Raw genomic sequence first — 18,272 nt, 5'->3', positions numbered from 1 at the left:
TGTGTATAGGAGAACTTCATGATTTGGGTTTAATCACCATGGACTGACTAACTAAATAACATCAATTTTCTGTACTTGTATTTTGAGCTTATTTCCAAAGTTTCAGTTCATTGTGTCTGAAACAAGCTGGTGTAGCTCCCCTCCTTTTAAAACTTCTTCTGGTTGGCTGGTCCTGTTAAACAGCATCTGTGGAGATATCTGTAGGACTACAATTTAGAAAAGTTGTCCAAATCTAAAGCAGACTTTTACTTTTCCTAGTGTTGATAATAAAAAAAAACATAAAATACAGCAAAATCCTCACATTTACCTTGTTTTATTTAAAAAAAGCTTTGACATTCCAGTGTTTCTGTTTTCCATTTTCTAACAAAAGAGGGTGGCAAGATGACACTCCAGATTGTCAACCATTATTCTCAACACATGTAATCAGATCACAGACACCTTCTGTCCAACCACTCAAACAGATGGGCTCAACTCTTTAAAGAGAGAAGGAAAAAAAAAAAAAAAGGCATTTATTAGCAGATGTGTATGCCACTGAATGCATATTCAGGACTAACAGGAAGGGGAAGAGTTTGTCATTTACTCACATATTCACATTGCTGTGCCAAATTCTTACAACAGTATAAATAAAACTGCACACAACCTGCAGTGCCATCAGTGCCCCTTGGTATTTGTAAACTATGCCTCCATTTGCTTCTTTCCTCCACCTCCTGTTTACTGATGACAGCACAAGATGCTAATTTTGCACAAATTGGGAAGATGCAGCAGCTGATGACACCATTTTGGTTCACGAGTCTTTTAGTAGGGGGAGGGAGGAAGGAAGATGAGGGAATAAAGCGGGAATGACAAAACCATTAACACAGGACAAATCTCATAGCATCTACTGCACCTGCTTTTAAAAACACACTGAAGTCCTCACTCACACACAGTACTTCAAAAAAAGGCTGCCTCAGCTATTTACAATTAGGTCCAATGTCTGCCTGTGAAACACACCTGAGACAGAAGAGTTGTCCCAGGACAGTTACTATGAAGCTGCATATTGGCTGGACATATAATCTGGTCTAGTATGAACATGAGTGTCAGTATATCCAGTCTAGTCACAGCCTCCTTTGCATTTATCTTTATGTCACTTTTTCATTTTTCCTTCAGCAACGCAAATTCAAGCAGTTGCATATTCGCAGCCTCAACAGAAAGCATGTTTTTGGTGAACATTCATGTTATGATAGTCATAGATGGTCTCTTAAATAATTCTAATCATTCCTGTCTCTAAAAGTTCTGAAGCCTGATTTCTTCTTTGTGCTGGAACAACCTGATTCCACAAGACCGTGTTTACAAGCACCGCTTCCACTAATGGTGTCACTAGTATTAAAAAACAAACAAACAAAAAAGAGCGGCAGACAATAACCTCCCCAAAAAAGAAAAAAACCCAACCCTGATTAAGTAACTCATTCCAACATTGCTCTTTGTAATACTGCAACTACAGAGGTGGTTCCACTTTTAGTGCTAAAGTCACATACACGCACACAGGGTACACGAAGCAAAGGAATTTTTTTTTTTTTTTTTTTTTTTTTAAAATGACGATGACAATAATTTGTGTATGGGGAAACATCAGTCTGAAGGCTTCCTGCAGGCGGTCAGGCGTCCAAAGAGTTCATTGCAAAATTGTGCCCATTTGCTCTCCAATGTGCTGGAAAAGCAATCCTTCAACTGCGTTTTTCTTTTTTTGGAACTCACCAGAAAATAATAAAGTCAAAAATAATAAAAAAGGAAACATAACTGACCAACACACATAGTGGTTTATTGTGTCTTATATTCTCATTTAGTCACGGAGTTGTGGTTGTTGCTCTTTATTATGTACAATAATTTATTAGATTAGCTGTTCTAAAACTGCGTATTCACTAAGAGATATATATATATATATATATATATATATATATATATATTTCTTTCTTTTTTTCCGCACCTGTTAAAGGAACATGTCTCTTTTCCTCATTTTTACTTAGAACTGTTGTATAAATTCATGAATCTAATTACAAGCTTATGTGCTATAAGAGTTGCAAATGTTCCAGAGGTGTGTGTTGAAAGAAAAGGAAAAAAGAAAAACACATCAAAAACTCACAAACGCCGAGTGAGAATTTCAAGGTCAGAAATGACTGAGAACATGGGAGGCCCAGGAACTTCCATCATCAGTGAAGAGGGAAGGATTTGTAGGATAGCTGGTGGGCTGACAGTAGATGGTGGTGTGGGGCATTTAGGGGTGATGGTCGAGGGCGAGTTATTCTGGACATGCGTGATGGCGTTCATATCTTGAGGTTCTTTATAGTTTCTGTTCTCTTCTTGAGCAGATCTCCCACCTCCTGTAGGGAGCGGAGGTAACTGTACTGCACCTTATCCGTAGCAGCTTTCGTAAACGACACTTCCTCCTGAAACACATGAAAGAGGAGGTGAAACCTCACAGCCGGGCGGGAGATACTACAGTTAAACTTTGGATTTGAGGCTTAAAAGATTTAAGATCTGTAATATCCAAACCCTGTTATGTCTTTCTGCAAATTAAGGTATAAATTCAATCCTAATAGAAAATATCTAATGATTACTAGTTTCAGGCAAGAAGGTCCTGGGTTTGAATCCACCATATGGGCGGGGCCTTTCTGTGTCTGTGTCGTTTCTGTCCGGGTATTCCGGCTTCCACCCATGGTCTTCTAAATTGCCCATAGGTATGAATGTGAGTGAATGATTATCTGCGTTAGCCCTGTGACAAACTATCCAGGGAGTATCCTTCCTCTCGTCCTATGGCAGCTGGGACAGGCTGGAGATTTTGTCAGCTACCAAACCTGTGTTTGTTTCTATTTAAAGAACAAAAACAGAACAAAAACATATTTTTCTCTGCACTAACCTGTGTGTATCCTTCCAAGGTTAAAGTGGACAATTTAAGTGATGTCATGGCAGTCTCTTGGCCCTTTATATGCTCCATGGCCTGTGTCAGCAGGTCTTGCAAATTCCCTGTCAGCTCCTGGAAGCCACACATCACCACTGGCTGGAAAAGAAAAGACACAACAACAGTGTTCAGGGCAAGTAGGTGGACAGCAGAGTATTGTTTATGAGTCCATATGCAAATACAGTACACCTAAAAATGGAAGCAGTGAAAGCGGCAACTGTACCAGAGCTGTGTTTGCATCCTTTTTCTTCTTTTTCTTTTTCTGTAAACTAGTCTTCAGTGGTCGAAGGATCTTGGCACAGTAACTAGCCATCCACAGGACTATGCACACGGTCTGAGCAAAATAAAGTGGTGCATATTATAGACAGCGTGAGATTTGGTAGGAAACAAGTTGTAAACTGTGTGTGTAGAAACTGAGATGTTTCACCTCAACAAAGAAGACTAGGTTTTCTAATAAGGACGGCTGGGTTTTTAATTTGCCTTCTTTCATTTCCAATAAATCTCCTTTGCATTTATTCAGGATTTCTGTGGACAGAGGAGGAAAACATGAAGCATCCCAGATGTGCAATAATGTTTATTTTTGATAAAGAAAACCATCTAGTGACTCACCTTGAAGCTGAACTACTATTGATTTGAAACCGTTACAGATCTGTGTCTGAAGCTCGGATGACCCATCTAGGAGGGTAAATAAGGAGGAGTGGAGAGAAGAAAATTATCAGGCTAAATCCAATTAGTTTGTTAGTCTTCATGTTACCATTGTCTCTTCTTACCAAGTCCAGCCGTCTCGAGCTCATGTAGGTGGACAGACAACTGCAGGGCTGCAGCCTGACACTGACAGCTTCCACTGGACAAAGCTAGGACCAGACGGGTCGAGGGTGGTCCCAGGAATGGATACTGGAATGACAACATCACCATTACAGCAAAGCACTCCAGTCCGCGCAAATGTACAGCAAACGTCATGTGAAAATATGGATGATGTAGAGATTTGGTCGAAACTCTCATCTGACCACTTGGGGTTGCTGTAAATTAGGTTAATTCCAGTTACTCTGTGCAACATGGATCCAATACATTTGGGGAGGATGTTAAAATTGATACATGATAATAATAAAAGATCATAAGGTGTATTCCTGATCAAAGAGTTTCCGTTTAAGATCGTTTCACTGCTGACTGGGACACGGTGAGCACACCATCACCACACACACACTAACCAGCTGGAGGAGATTTCTTGTTGAAATATTGTGCCTTTGTATTGTTTGATTCTTGAATCTAAAAATAAACTGTTAGTTGCCCAACAGTCACGATTTTAAAACTCAAATCGTACAACTCTAGACTAATGCACTGGCTCCTTCCTGGAGAACAGAATTCATTTTGTGCAATCAGTGATGCATTTTCTGGGCAAACGTGTGGACTAAGAAATAGACAGTTGAAATTCAGACTTTTTTGTGTCTAAAAGAAAAATCCTTTAAATTCGTTAGAATGCATATGCCATCACCTTTCATGTTTAAAAACAATAAATAAATAAAATAATCACTCTTTGCCTTCTCTTTCATGTATTGCTGTGAAGTGAGCCTTTGTATATGGGACAAAGGAGTCAGTGAGGTTGACTTCAACTCAAATGTATTTGTGTAGTACAAAATAATACAGTCGCCTCAAGGCACTTTATACTAAACGGTAAAGACGCTACAATAACAGAAACTTGCTTGTTTGTGTGCACCTGTATGTGTTTTTCTGCCATCTGAGCTGCTGTCTGTAGAGCCTGGTTCAGCTGGGAGAGCAGGCTGCTGAGAATTGAGGTCTTGTCTCCCACTCCGTTCTCATTAGATATCTCAGAGTTTTGCTGTGAGGGCATATGTGCCAACGCAGCCAATGAGGCGAGGAGGCGAAGCGTTAGAGAACGTATTCTGAGCCACATGGACTCTTCCTCTAGAGACTGACGTCTGTGTTCATCTGTTAGCTGTCTGTAAACAAAAGAGTGGCACAGGGTTGGATTGGAGACTGTGAGTACCAGCGTCTCTGTAACCAAAACCCCCCCAAAAAAGGACTATACCTGTCTTTAGGATCCCAGCACGTAAAAACAGTTAGGTCTCTGTTGTCCCTCATACAATCCCAGGGGATGTCATCCTCTTCTGCAGACAAAGACATGGCCTTCACACTCTCTTCCAGACTCAAGACACTGTAAAACAGAAAAATACACCATCACAATCAATTATAGATAGAAATCCACAAGTTTATGTAAATTAGTGTGAATATTCTTACATATCAGCCTCAAGGAAGAGGTCGAGCAGCATCCTCTCAGTGCGGACCTGGGCAAAGTGCAGCGACTGGTTTAACCTGTTTCTGAGAGCAATGAACTCTGGGATTTTCTCAAACGCTCCATACTTATATGCCTGGATGATATACTCTGAGGTCTGGTGGAAAGAAGACAGAGGCAAAGGAGAGATAAATAAGGAAGGTAACGTAAGAGCAGGAGATCCAGTAAAAGTCTCTGCAGTTAAATCACAAAGAGGGATAGACTTACATCTTTCTGGTTCGAGTGGAAAAACCTGAGGGAGAAATTACAGGACTGGGAGGCTGCAGCAAACTGACCCAGTGACTCAGCATAGCGCGTTAACAGAAAACTGCAAAAATTAAAAAGATGTTTTTAATTAAAGTGTCTGAGTCAAAGCTCAGATAATTTCCTTGGGGATTAATAAGGTATTCTGATTCTGATGAGGGCAAGGACACATTCCGAAGTACAAAATTAGTCCGAACATTCTTTTACTCCAAATTAGGGCTGCCACAAACGATTATTTTGATAGTCGACTAGTCACCGATTATTTTTGCAATTAGTCGACTAATCAGATCATGCATCCATTAAATGTAAAACGTACAACTTATTGCACCAGCATGCATCTGCTCTTATATAACCATCATTAGCTTACAGCTTTAAGTGTTTAAGGTCTGTGCTAACTAAAAATAAAGACAAGATGATGGTTTATTAAATTTTAATGAAATTTGCAGATTGTTTCGGTGGAGTTTAATAAACTCAGCCGTCTGCTCCTTGCTATCTAAAATATAACAGGACACCGGAGTATATTCTCGAGCATCTCACACTTCTGATAATCAGTTGTCTGCTTGATGTTTATTCAGTGGTGTAAAAACTATAACTTTAATCTCAGCCAAACCGATTTACTCAGGAACAAATAAAATACTGAAAAAAGCCAAACAATAACATTTTTAAGTTATCTAAATGACTTGTATATCATGTTTAACCTGAGTAGCGAAAGACGGCGGTGGGTTTGAAAACGATTTGCCGGGAGTCCGGTGTTCTCACCGGCTCTAGTGAGCCTTGAACCCCGGCTAGCTATCGAGCTGGTGAGTAACAGACGTCTCCGAAAACGTCGGAGCGCTTTTGAAAATATGTGGTGTCTTGATAAACTGAACAGATATTTGAAGTTTACACAGCTACATTCTCGCCTGAAAATATTTTAAACATTTATTTTGTGACCCAGAAAGAATAATAAGAGTAACATTAAAACTAACTAGATGCCACCATTGTTGGAAACTGAGCAGGAATTCTGGGATAGGTTGGGCCACGAAGTATACACCCAACCCATCCTTCAAATCTGGGGAAACGAAGGGTGCATTTGTCGGCCGCATTTGTCAGAGTCTTCGAATTTGGACAGTCTTCGTCGTGTCGCTATAACGTAATCGGCCTACAAATGCGGGCACAGGAGGATACGGGTCCTGAATTCGGACACAGCTTCTTCTTCTTTGGGGATTTAACGGCAGCTGGCATCCTTGTACATGCAGTGCTGCCATCTTCTGTTTCAGTCCATTATTACACTCTTAAATCCTACTTATTCCTACGTCTTTTGGGATCTGACAAAGCTTCAAACGACGCGTCAACAATTAAATTAGTCGTCGACTTGTGACTAGTCAACTAATCGTGGCAGCCCTACTCCAACTTTTCATTTGATTCAATTTTATTTTATATAAAATTGAATTGAAGTCAGTTTCCTAACTTAAGGAATACTATAGATGTTATGTTGCAAACGATTGAAGCAACTACCAATTAAAGTGAAGTATGCTGTTGACCGACATATGACATGGTAGCAGACATGTTAGATAGATAGTTAACTAAGCAACCGGAGCCTAGAACCCCAAGGAGCGACCAACCATCGGCAACAAATGTTGTGTGACGAGAAATCCGCTTTCTTTCCATGTTTCACCACAGAAACATGTTCTGTACTGACCCTATGGTGTCATGCTGTACATGCTTGGCATCCAGGCTTGAGTAAAGGTCCACTACAGGCTCAAACGCTCCCAGTCGACAGTACAGGAGCAGTAACAGCAGCTTGAACTGGGCGTTGGAAGGACTGTGAGATAGTCCCTCCTGGAGGAGACCCAAACACTGCCACATCATGTCCTCATCTCCTACAGGCATACAGATACACACATTTAGACACATCACATTACTGAGAGACAGGAAGTTCTGCACTGAAAAAGAAAAACTCACCGGTCTCTGTCCATAAGTCAATGTATACATGAGCGGCCATGAGACAATACATATCAGAAAACTGCAGCTCCGTCTTTAGAGCGTTCTTTCCTGTTCAGAGAGACCAAGAAGTCAGAACAAACAAAAACATGCACAAGGAACACAAGAAAAATCTTTAAAAGTGTTCAGTTCTTGTACAGTTAAGTCACCCTACCCTACAATTCTTAGAATGTTGACTGCAAACGTCCAACAAAGTCACCTTTATATCTTAAAAAACATGCCAAATATGACCAAGAAAAGTATGCTTGTCTGTAAAAATGAAAATGAAAAATGAAGCCAATACCCAAGTGCTACACGTTGTATATGAAAGACAGGCAAAGCCACTGTGATGTCACCTACCGGTTAGTGAAGACCTACTATCTGAAACCTCAAGCTGAGCATTTTTACCTTCACCTTATTAGCTAACCGTAAACTGAGGGACACTATCTGCTCATTGGCTAACAGCTTATCAATCATAGCAAAGCATACCCTGTGTGTATCGTCCTTTTTTATTCAAATTGGGACCATAACTTACAAAATGGCCTTTAGTTTGTACTCAATATTGGTCACTGAGACCACAAAGTCATTAGGCAATTGTTGCATACGTGTCTATATAATTGGATGTCTTATTGCAAACATCACAGGAGCTCCCTCTTGCTAATTAGAAAGAATACATGTTTGCTTTGCTCTTCAGACCCAGAAGCTACATCCATCTGCAGTCCATCTAATAGCCACTTTGGGTTGGCTTAAACCAAACCAAAACCAAAAAAAAAAACAAAACCCCAACATCTTAAAATGTCTCGTTTTAGTAAAGTAAGTAATACAGATAATTAGCAGATGCACCTGTGGTATCAATTTGAAACTCCTGAAGCTCGTTTCATTCTCAAGTTACTGCATTCATAAACTTAAATGTCCACATTGCCCGCCCACCTCAGCCTTTTACGGCTGTAGAGTAACAAAACATGACAGCAGCTTAAAAAAACAAACAAACAAACAAACAAACAAACAAAAGAAAACAAACATCTGACACTTGAAAATTTTAAGTCCGTAAACCAATAGATGACATAACGTTACCAATGTCTTTCTATTTTACAGTCTATGTCATGCATAACTGCAGTTTTATAACTTTATTGAACACACAAAAATGTATGAAAGCACTTTTTTATTCCTAGGATTTCTGAGAAAGAAGCCCTATTAGTAATCAACTATCAGCATGTTCAACTGGACGCTGCTGTTATCAGAAGAAATGTGCCAGCAAACAAGGAAGGCATTCACACTTTGCTGTTGACAACATCACATATCTGTCTGGCTCCACGACAAGATTTCACACTTCTTGGCTGTGGAAAATCTGATGATCCTGAATGAATGTCAATCTTATGGGTCTAAGAGTGAATAAAAATGTTTCTCTCACCAAACTTAAGCCCATGATGATAGTGAGCCTTAAGCTCTGTGATAAGATGAAGTTTGCCATCCACGTCGAGGGAATGATGCAGCCCTAGTGCACGGCTCAGCTGACACACACACAAATGCCTCTGCAGCGCCTTGGTGTCCTCTGGAAAAGCAAATCCTTCCTCTTCCTGGTTGCCCAGTGGAACTGCTTCACTAAGATGATTAATGAACTAAAAAGAATTCAAAGACAGAAATGTGTTTCACGACCACACTTTTCATTCTGCAAGAGGCAGTTCCACAGTTCTGCTTTAACTTTCTCTCACCTGAACGTGCTGCTCAGGAGACAGCAGGTGTAGGTATATTTTTAGGTCAGTGATGCAGCAGGGCTTGTCTCCAAACTTGTTGAAGAATTGCACCATTAACTCTAAAGGCTCACCTATTTATGGCCAACCAACAGACTGTCAGACTGAGGCAACAGGACATACATAAATACATGCTTATTCAGTATATGTGTGTGTATGTGTTTTACCTAGCAGGCTTTCCTCAGGACAGCCTCTTTCTCTCAGTCTGTGCATTAATTCAAGACGAGCCAAGTAAGGCCCTCTGAGTGAGCGGGACTCTTTGTTGTCCTCCCCCTTAATCCTCTCCTCCACAAACCTCACCACCTCAACCACAGTGTGATGTACTGAACCCTCTGAACAGCTACAGGATTGACAGAAAAAAAAAAAAACTTCAGAGTTGACAAGATATAATAATATGAGAAATAAGAGATAAATTGGACATATATAATATTATATAATGTCTAATTTGGAAAAAAATATCCTCTATAAAGTTTGGAGAACAGCACAGCAGACGGTCATAGACACAAGGTGTTCCACATCTTGTTTGTCTTGCTGAAGGATGTGTGTATTTTTTAAATTAATAATTCATTTAATAATTAACACATGGCTTTCAGCAACTAGTAGGGATTTTTAAGGTTAAATATGTTAAATGAGGTTAAATGAGGAATGCCTTAGTGAAGGGACTTTTAACCACAAGGTTGGGCGATTGGACGAATATATCGACGATAGGCTCAGCTTTCCGTTGATCGTTTTTACAAGAGTGATTTATTTATTTATTTATTTGCACATGGGTAAGTTTGCTGATAATGTTGGTTGAAGCTAAGAGAAGCAGCTGCAAACAGATGCACCCTCCTCAGAGTGCGCTCAAATGCAGCGATTCATTTACTCCAACTCGCAACAGAAAGAAAGAAAGGCAGTAGCCTATGTTCAGAAAAACACAAAAATATTTTATTTAAATAAAAAAACACAATGGTGGGGAGGGAAACAAAGAGAAACTGGCTTCTTTTTTCCACGATTACAGTGTTTACAGGCTGTTCCAGAGTTTATCTGTCTTACACACTCGATCAAACAACAAAAATTAAAAAGTTAAAAATCAAAATGTCTCTTTCATAACATAAAAAACCTCAAAAAACAACTTCCAACGTAATGTTAAGTCTTTTGTGCGATTTGGCGCATCTCAAATATGTAAATGAACAATCCAAGAAGTAGCTATATTAATACTGAAACAAACAAGAAAAGAAAGTCAATTATTAAATAATTATTAAATATTAAATTAAATATTCCTTCCAAACCAGACTTACAAATTCTAAACGCGCAAATCAGTCCGTGCATGATTATACTGCTCCTCCCATCAAAAAGTCAGCGCATGCGCAAATATATTCCGTCCAATAATCGTTGGTTATTGGACTGACGATTTTTGGTTGGAAAACCGAATTGCCCAACCTTATTTAACCATCATGTGTGGGTTTTGTTAAAGTAAGGGAACAGATGCAGAGTTCACACAGATGGAAATCTTTATGCATTCAAACTCAAACACCTGTGTACTCACTGTTCGCCTTCTTCTGGCGGGCTCCACGACTGATCCACCAAGTGAAAGAGAGAGTCAAAGTAAGCCGGGTAGAACTGCCAATCATCAGGACTGCAAAGAAACACATTTTTTTGGTTGTTGTTGGCTGATATCTGTACTCCATCAGAAGTGATGTGCATCGACTGATGCCATGTTCTGATCAGTTATTGGTCTTGGACAGCTTGTGCACTGTTAAGATAAAGCTCACTCACTTTTTAAGTAGCAGTTTGTGGGCCAAAGCGTTGCACTCTGGCCAGCGTTGCAGTCGCTTGTACAGCATCATACATTTGTTTTCTCTGCTCTGCAGCTCACTGGTCAGCTTCTCTGTGCAAAAATACAAGTATTAGCTGAAGAGGAATTTCAGAATGCACAGCATCAGATTTATAAGCCATGCGTGCCACATTACTTCAAACTGTCCCTGTTATTTTATTGAGAATGCTGTTTAACACTTTATGTTCTCACTACAGCTTACTTTAAATATAAATAACTTTCTTCTTCCTGCCAAACATGACTGATGCTATTTCAAAGTATTAATGTCACATGGTCAATTTAAGAAAGTGTGTGTGTTTGTGAGTGTGTGTGGGGATCTACCTACCCCCAAGTGGGCCCCGGATCACTTCAAGGGCCTCTACACATTTCCCCAAGCGCTCTAGGATCATAAAATACAGTTGCACCTACAGAACACAAAAGTTAAAGTGAAAGAGTAAGGACTGTGCAATATTCTAACATTTGTATTTTCATCTTAAACATGTATGCAGTTAACACTAAAGTGCAGAATTCAGGGTTTTTTTCTGGGAATTAATGTGCCATGGGTTTCATTCACTAAAAGTTTTTTTAATGCCAACATGACTACTGTAACTTAAAACACAAGACTCTCTCAGCTGTTAATGAAAATCCAAAGGAAATTCTGAATTTTAAAAATAAAAGTTGAGTAACTGGGATTTTGCCAGAATCCTGCTGTCCATTTAAGTTGGTTTCCATTGTCATAACACTGAAGTCATAAAGCCAACATACTCACCTCTGCTTCTGCTTCAATCTTTTCCTCCTTGACCATTTTTTCCACCATGCGTTCAGCCAGAGGCAGGAACATGGTCTGAGCCAACTTTTCATCTTGGGCTGAGATTGCCTTAGAAACAAGCACACAGTACTTTTACTGTCTGTTACCAATCATTCTAATATTTCAGCATTCATGTTATAAAAGCTTTCCTGTACCTGCATCACAAGACTCATGACCGACCAAAAGTAATAGGGATTCTTCGGGACAATTTTATACAAGGCCATTCCTGCCTGTAAATAGGAGGATGTAGCCATTAATACATTAATTCTGCTCCTAAATCAATGGAATTCATTTTCACGGGAGCCCATAAACCTGCTTGTTGCTCATATGTGCTCTTTTTGAGCTGTCTCACCTGCTGCATCTTTTTGTATTCTCCCACACGAGCGTACGCCATGAAGAGGTGAGAGTGATACTCTTCGCTTAGGGGAACCTTCTTCACTGCAGCCTCATACAGCTTGGTGACCAACTCAGCTGTGGACAACACACACATATTCAATATTCAGTCATCCAATGTTAATACCAGCTTTCATGTGTGCGCATATATACTCACGACGATGCATCTCTCTGTACAGTATAGTCAGAGCCTGAAGCGAGTTGTCATCAGTAGGCTCGAGAGTGGCCACTTCCTGGGCTAAAGTGAAAGCTTCATCCTGCTTTCCAGTCCTCTGAAGGCCAATCGCCTTCAGGACCTGGAGGAAGCAGAAAAGACTGAGTTATAAAACTGAATGAGAAGGAAAAGGCAAAAAAAGAGAAAAAGATAAACATTACAGATTTCATTGGCACGAATAAAATGGCAAGCCATTGCAGAGGTTTTCAGTTAGAGCTAGAAGCACAATGGCAACCCAAACAAAGGTTTTCAACAAGACAGTTCCAAAGACAAGGATGCACTAAGAACCTAAAACCTTCTGATGTCAAAAACAGTTTAATAAACAAATTAAATTTCTGTTGTCTTGATCATTTTAGAGCTCCACCTGTAACACTGCAGCAGTGGCCCACCTGTAGTTCAGTGTACAGTGTGCCTTAAGCATGAATTTACAGTACTGCAATGACACTCTGCCACTTTGGCTGATTGCTTGCAGTCTGGGAATGTCCCATCTGACTGCAGAGAGCTCTTTCATTGATGGAGGCAGTGTACAAAGTATGTAATATAAGTGATGGTGATACAGCTTCAACTCCAGGATGAAACCTGGAAATTTTACCAGCTTCTGGCTTCACTTGGGAATTGGATCAACCCAGAATCAGACTCTTCCTTTTCTTTTTTAAGAAACATCAGGACCTTCTCATGATTGCCTGATGCTGACTTCATTTTTTTTTTTTTTTTTTTTCACGGTGAGTTTTCAACTAAAAAGCAAAGCATTTAGTGTTTATATATGTTACGCAACAAGTTCATATTTGAATTTCCTGTTGCTTTTTTGCAGCGGTGTGAAATGGCCTTAACTGTTACTTTGCTACAGGCTGCAAAAAAAATAGCGAATGCCAACATCTTTATGCTTTTGTTGTTTTAGAAAATAATTTTGAGATGAGACTGTGATTATGACTGGATACCATTGTCACACCTTGGACATACAGAAGTCGTTTGATCATATAAAACACACACACACACACACACACACACACACACACACACACACACACACACACACACACACACACACACACACACACACACACACACACACACACGCACGCTCTGGAGAAAAACAATGCTGAGGGACAACAATGTGGAAACTTGATGGGCTGACCCAACACACAAATACTGGATGTGTGTTACTGTGTGTCCAAGCAGACTTCAAAAAGAGTATAACAAGAATAAACGCTCGGCCGTCGGGTCTCCTGCCTTCTGTGTAACCAACAGAGTATTACTGAGGAGTTAGAACCAACAGAGTCTCGTGGACTAAGGATGTAGACCTGCTACATCCTTAGCAATCTTATTTTTATTGAATGAGCCACATTGCTCCTATTGGCTGCCCTTCTCTGTCACTCACAGACCTCTTGCTGAAAGGGGTGAGTGCAGTAGCATTTAAAGCTACAGACACACAAAAAAGTATTTAGTGTATTTAGTGCTGAAACTTGTAATATACATTCTGAGAACAGGGAATAACACATGTCCCGAAGTCTTAAGATATGGGACGTTAACTTTAAAAACAAGATAGGAGAAAAAGTCACTCTAATGAGTCTGACCTACTCAGTCGTCATTTATCAGTTTTAAAACTTTCTTACCAAGATCAGGAATCCTACCAATTTTTACATGTTATATTAAAAAGTAATTATTTTGTTATAACTTGGTAGCAATACAGTGAGAGTAGCTGAAAATAAACATGGATCTAAGGGTGGGTGGTATAAACGGTATACGGTAGAAACAATATAAATTTGGCCAACAGTAGAGATTTTGACTATACCGCTCTATCGCGATAACGCATGTTGATGTCGTCATCAAGCTGCGCCTGTTTTGGTTGAAAGCATTGCAGCAGCTGCAAACAACATCATCTGCAAATTATGCTGGGCAACAGTAATAGCAAAGAGTCGAAGCACTTTTGGAATATGGGGAAAGCCAAAAACTGCGCTTCCTCCACTTCCGTACCATTGATTCATTAATGAGGGAATTCTCTCGCGGCTGCTCTATTCCCATGTTGTTGCAGTATATTAATGACTAACCTCGTATTGTGGATGGATTATCTCAGTTGTTCTCCTAACTGAAGTTTGGTCCGTTTATAGCATCCTACCATGCAATTGCATTTGTCCCTAACCACCAGAAACCCTCACGTTAACTTTTATCGAGTAGAAAAAAGTTTGCATTCATCCTTCAGCTTCACTGTGCTAATGTTATGCTAACGTAGCTGTTTTGCTAGCGCTCAAGTAGCACATCATTATATACGAGCTAGTCCCTAGTAACCCTACAAATGTCACTGCTGTTTAGTTTTCTGTCTTCATTTATGTTGAAAGTGACAGCAGAGCTGTACGTTTTAAGTTTTTCAGAAACCTCTCAGTCAGAACATGCTATATCATGTTTAGGTGGAAACTAGCGAGCTAACTTCCTGCTAACTTCTAACTCCGTTGAATTTCATAAATTCTGTTTTCATGGATGTCTGGATGTTAAACTTAATTGTTACACCTGGTAAAGCAGCAACACTGATCATTTTATTAAAGATGAAAAAATTTAGACTGTTGTTAACTCTCAGTGATGCCGCAGTGTTCGTTTGACTTTGGGACCTGAAGTTGACAGAGTTTTGGACCCAGATTACTCCGCAAGGCCCTCGACTATGGCAGCCATAATGCTCCGACAATCCATCAAGCGGTGCGCCTTCATAGCTTACTAAAGTCGTAGTAAAGACAGATTTCTGCGCACACTGTCGATTTTTGAGAAAATTAAAGGATTTTAAGTGTGCCTTATAGTGTGTAAAATACGTTCTACAGAAGAAAAGAAATATATCGCGATATATATCGTTGCCGCACATGCTTCAAATTATACCGTGGTATGGATAGTAGGCCATATCACCCAGCTCTAGATCAAACCAGTAAAACAGTTTATTTTGGTGATCTGCAGCGGAGATGAAAGTCAACTTCAAATTTTCAAACTGTTGGACATCTAAAGTGTTACCAGAGTGAGAGTTAGCCGAGTTAACTGAGAGAGTTAGCTATCATTGTGGGACTGAAAATCCAGAGTGTCTATAATCCCAAGATTAGTAAACTCAGTTTTTACTAACACCGGGATTATACTTTCTACATCCTTGAATTTCATTAGACGGCAAGTGTGAGTGTCCACATCAATGTTTTTTGTGACTGTGCAGACTGCTCCGAGAATTTACATTACAAATATACATTCACTCTAGACCGGGGGCTTCAAAAAAGCATAACAAGTATGACTACTCAGCTATCAGGTTTCCAGGAGGCTTTGTCCGCAAATAAGTATAATGGAGGCCCAAATCTGCCTTTTGGACCATGTCCACTTTGTTAAGAAGAGGAAAAAAAGGGGACAAACTGAACAGCAGTTTGGGAAAATGGCACAGCCCTACTCCTGAGACATGCCGAACTGACAAGTGTACCTCTGACCTGTTGTCCAGATGTTATTTTAATTCTGTGACTTTAAGACAGCTGTCCAGTCCTGCTGCAAATCTCTAATAGTGTGCATGAATATTCCGCTTTACAGGTGCTAGATGTGCATGAATCCACTGGATTATTGCAACACCTGTAACTAGCACTGAAATTCAAGCCTGAGCAAAACCTTGATGCGTCCCTCTTCATATTTTGGGACTTCAAATAATGTGATTATTAGAGCAGATGAGCACTGACACTAAAATTTTATAAAATATACTGTTTTTAATACATAAGCTCCACTGACCTACAGACCTGTACAGGTTCCTTGCAACAGTGGAGGAACCCTCACAGAACACCAACAGAGCTCAACACTTTCAGCATGAACAGTCATTTAGTCACCCACCTTGGCACAGTGCAGGTCCTTATGTTTCTTCAGCAGTTTATCTGCCTGCTGTATCGCCATTTTGTTATTGCCATTATCAAGGTAATCTGGGAAGCACAAGAACAACATCGCTTTTATTTAATATTTATTTGGGGGATTGACAAAGTAATTCAGAAACTATTTTGGTTTTGGATTCATTTTTTTTCCTGTTTTCTAAGCAAAAACATCAGAGTGGGCCCAGCTTATCAGGGTTCGTGTTGCAGAGCAGGATAGTATTTTCAAGGGTTTGGAGCGCTGTTTAAACAAAATTTGAAATTTTACCATATTAATCTGGGCTACAGATGCTTTCTTTCATGTCTAACTGACCTGTAAAAATGATCGGCAGATAATGAAAATAACTGCCAGTAAATCTTTCACTATAATTAAATACAGTTTATCTTAGTGAATGGTTAAAGTATGCGGCTTCAGACATAGACAAGAGATACCTCAGTACAGCTGAGTGCCAAAATTAACCGTACCAGACAGCAGTGTGATTATGTCATGTCTATTCTCTCGGTTTAAACTGTCATCACAGGAGAGAAAAGTTGCCAAATCCTACAGAAACCAGGGGAACCCTGAGGTGTACTTAAGACCCGGTATTGATCAAGTTTCAGCTCTAAGTTGCAGTGAAACTGCATTAACTGCATTACAGTTTAAGCTTCACTCCCAAAGTAACACGGGTGGGGGGGGGGGCGCAAAAATCCCCCGCGCGCACACAGATATGTATACACACATAAAACAATGCGTATTTTCGGTTTGTAGACTTGAAATACTATTTATTTTCCATCAGTGCAAAACTAACAGTAAAAGAAATTAAAACAGCTTCAACTGGTGTGAACTGTTTTAATTTCCCCTCACGGAACACCACCAAATAGTCCATTATTTACGTTATTCATCAGCACTGTTACTGAAAGGTCCGCGAGCTGACAGCTAGCTAGCAAGCAAGCATTACATCTCAACCGCTAGAGTTAGCTTGAAGCATTGTCCTTAAACTACTATGAACCTAAATTTAGCTGGGAGTTAACAGTGGAACCTTCAGTCTGCTACAAAACAACTAAAGCGTCACAGTGGCGTTAATCGCAAAGGAAATATATGTCAGACAGTGGAAGCCAACTTGCATCAACGAACAACTTTTCTTTTTCTCAACCTGCAGCATGTGCAGGAGCTTATTGATTGACTGCAGCTTAGCTGACACACTAGCAAGCTAAGCTACGCTGTTAAATAGCGCCCATTAGCTAGAGGAGAAAGCACTTCGACTTTGAGAACGAGTCAAGCCGAAAGACAAATAATGTCCACACGTTTCATTGCAACAACACCACCGAGAATCTCTATAGATTTAAAAGGGACAGGCTGTTTCATTCAGAGACCCGACACTGGAGATGTGTTCTACCCCGGCTTGGTTGAAAACCGGGTAAGGTGCACTGTCATTGGGCGCTGCGGGCAGCAGAGTCCGTGGCTGCAGCTGGAGGGGCCGCATCGCTGCCCCACGACTCCAGCAGCCTCTAGTTTAAACATCTTCTCCAGGACAGGGCACAGCTGTGTTTACCGAACCTCCACACACAAAGAAATGTGTAACTTTCCATTGAAAACTTACCGTATATAGGTCTGAGCCTCCTGTCGTTTGGATCTTGCACATGGCCTCTCGCCGCCATGGTGTAGTTTACCTGCTGAGTAGCTGTTCACGCATGCGTATTCGAAGCGACCTCAGGAAAGACTAAAGGATTTTATTTCTCGCTGAAAACGCAAAAGTATTGTCAGGATGAAACCTGTCTCAAGTTTTGACTTTAAACCTATAATAATACAATATGAAAAACAGACAGCTTGCTAACGATTAAAAATTTATTTCATAGCCAAGGAAAGTAGTTTTAGAATAGTTCGTGTATTTGTGGCAGATTAAATGTTTCGCTATCCAGATAGATAAAAAAGAATTGTAAATATTGTTTAGCTGTGTTTATCGCCTAATAAGTTTAAAAAAAAAAAAAACAGTTAGGCTGTGACTCAAAACAAAGCTAAT

At 40.0% G+C, this 18,272-nt stretch overlaps 1 protein-coding gene across 1 annotated transcript; it reads right to left on the bottom strand.

Moving 5' to 3' along the window:
- Positions 1-297: 297 nt before the first annotated feature.
- On the bottom strand, positions 298-17,987 carry naa25 (N-alpha-acetyltransferase 25, NatB auxiliary subunit). The gene is made up of 24 exons (XM_040007374.1): positions 17,853-17,987; positions 16,241-16,326; positions 12,353-12,491; positions 12,155-12,273; positions 11,958-12,032; positions 11,764-11,871; positions 11,341-11,419; positions 10,958-11,069; positions 10,728-10,817; positions 9,367-9,539; positions 9,161-9,273; positions 8,860-9,067; positions 7,431-7,520; positions 7,168-7,348; positions 5,451-5,550; positions 5,189-5,340; positions 4,980-5,105; positions 4,647-4,890; positions 3,703-3,826; positions 3,542-3,607; positions 3,360-3,457; positions 3,156-3,266; positions 2,891-3,031; positions 298-2,420 (listed from the first exon to the last, which is right to left on the bottom strand). The coding sequence occupies exons 1-24, from the start codon at positions 17,908-17,910 to the stop codon at positions 2,298-2,300; spliced, it is 2,916 nt and encodes a 971-aa protein (XP_039863308.1). The 5' UTR covers positions 17,911-17,987; the 3' UTR covers positions 298-2,297.
- Between the last annotated feature and the right edge of the window lie 285 nt (positions 17,988-18,272).

Source organism: Simochromis diagramma, unplaced genomic scaffold (genome assembly GCF_900408965.1).
Source record: "Simochromis diagramma unplaced genomic scaffold, fSimDia1.1 OVJJ01000682.1, whole genome shotgun sequence".
In the NCBI taxonomy this organism is placed as follows: Eukaryota; Metazoa; Chordata; class Actinopteri; order Cichliformes; family Cichlidae; genus Simochromis; species Simochromis diagramma.
Note: the sequence above shows the minus strand (reverse complement) of the source record. Positions and strands in the feature narration are given on the sequence as shown.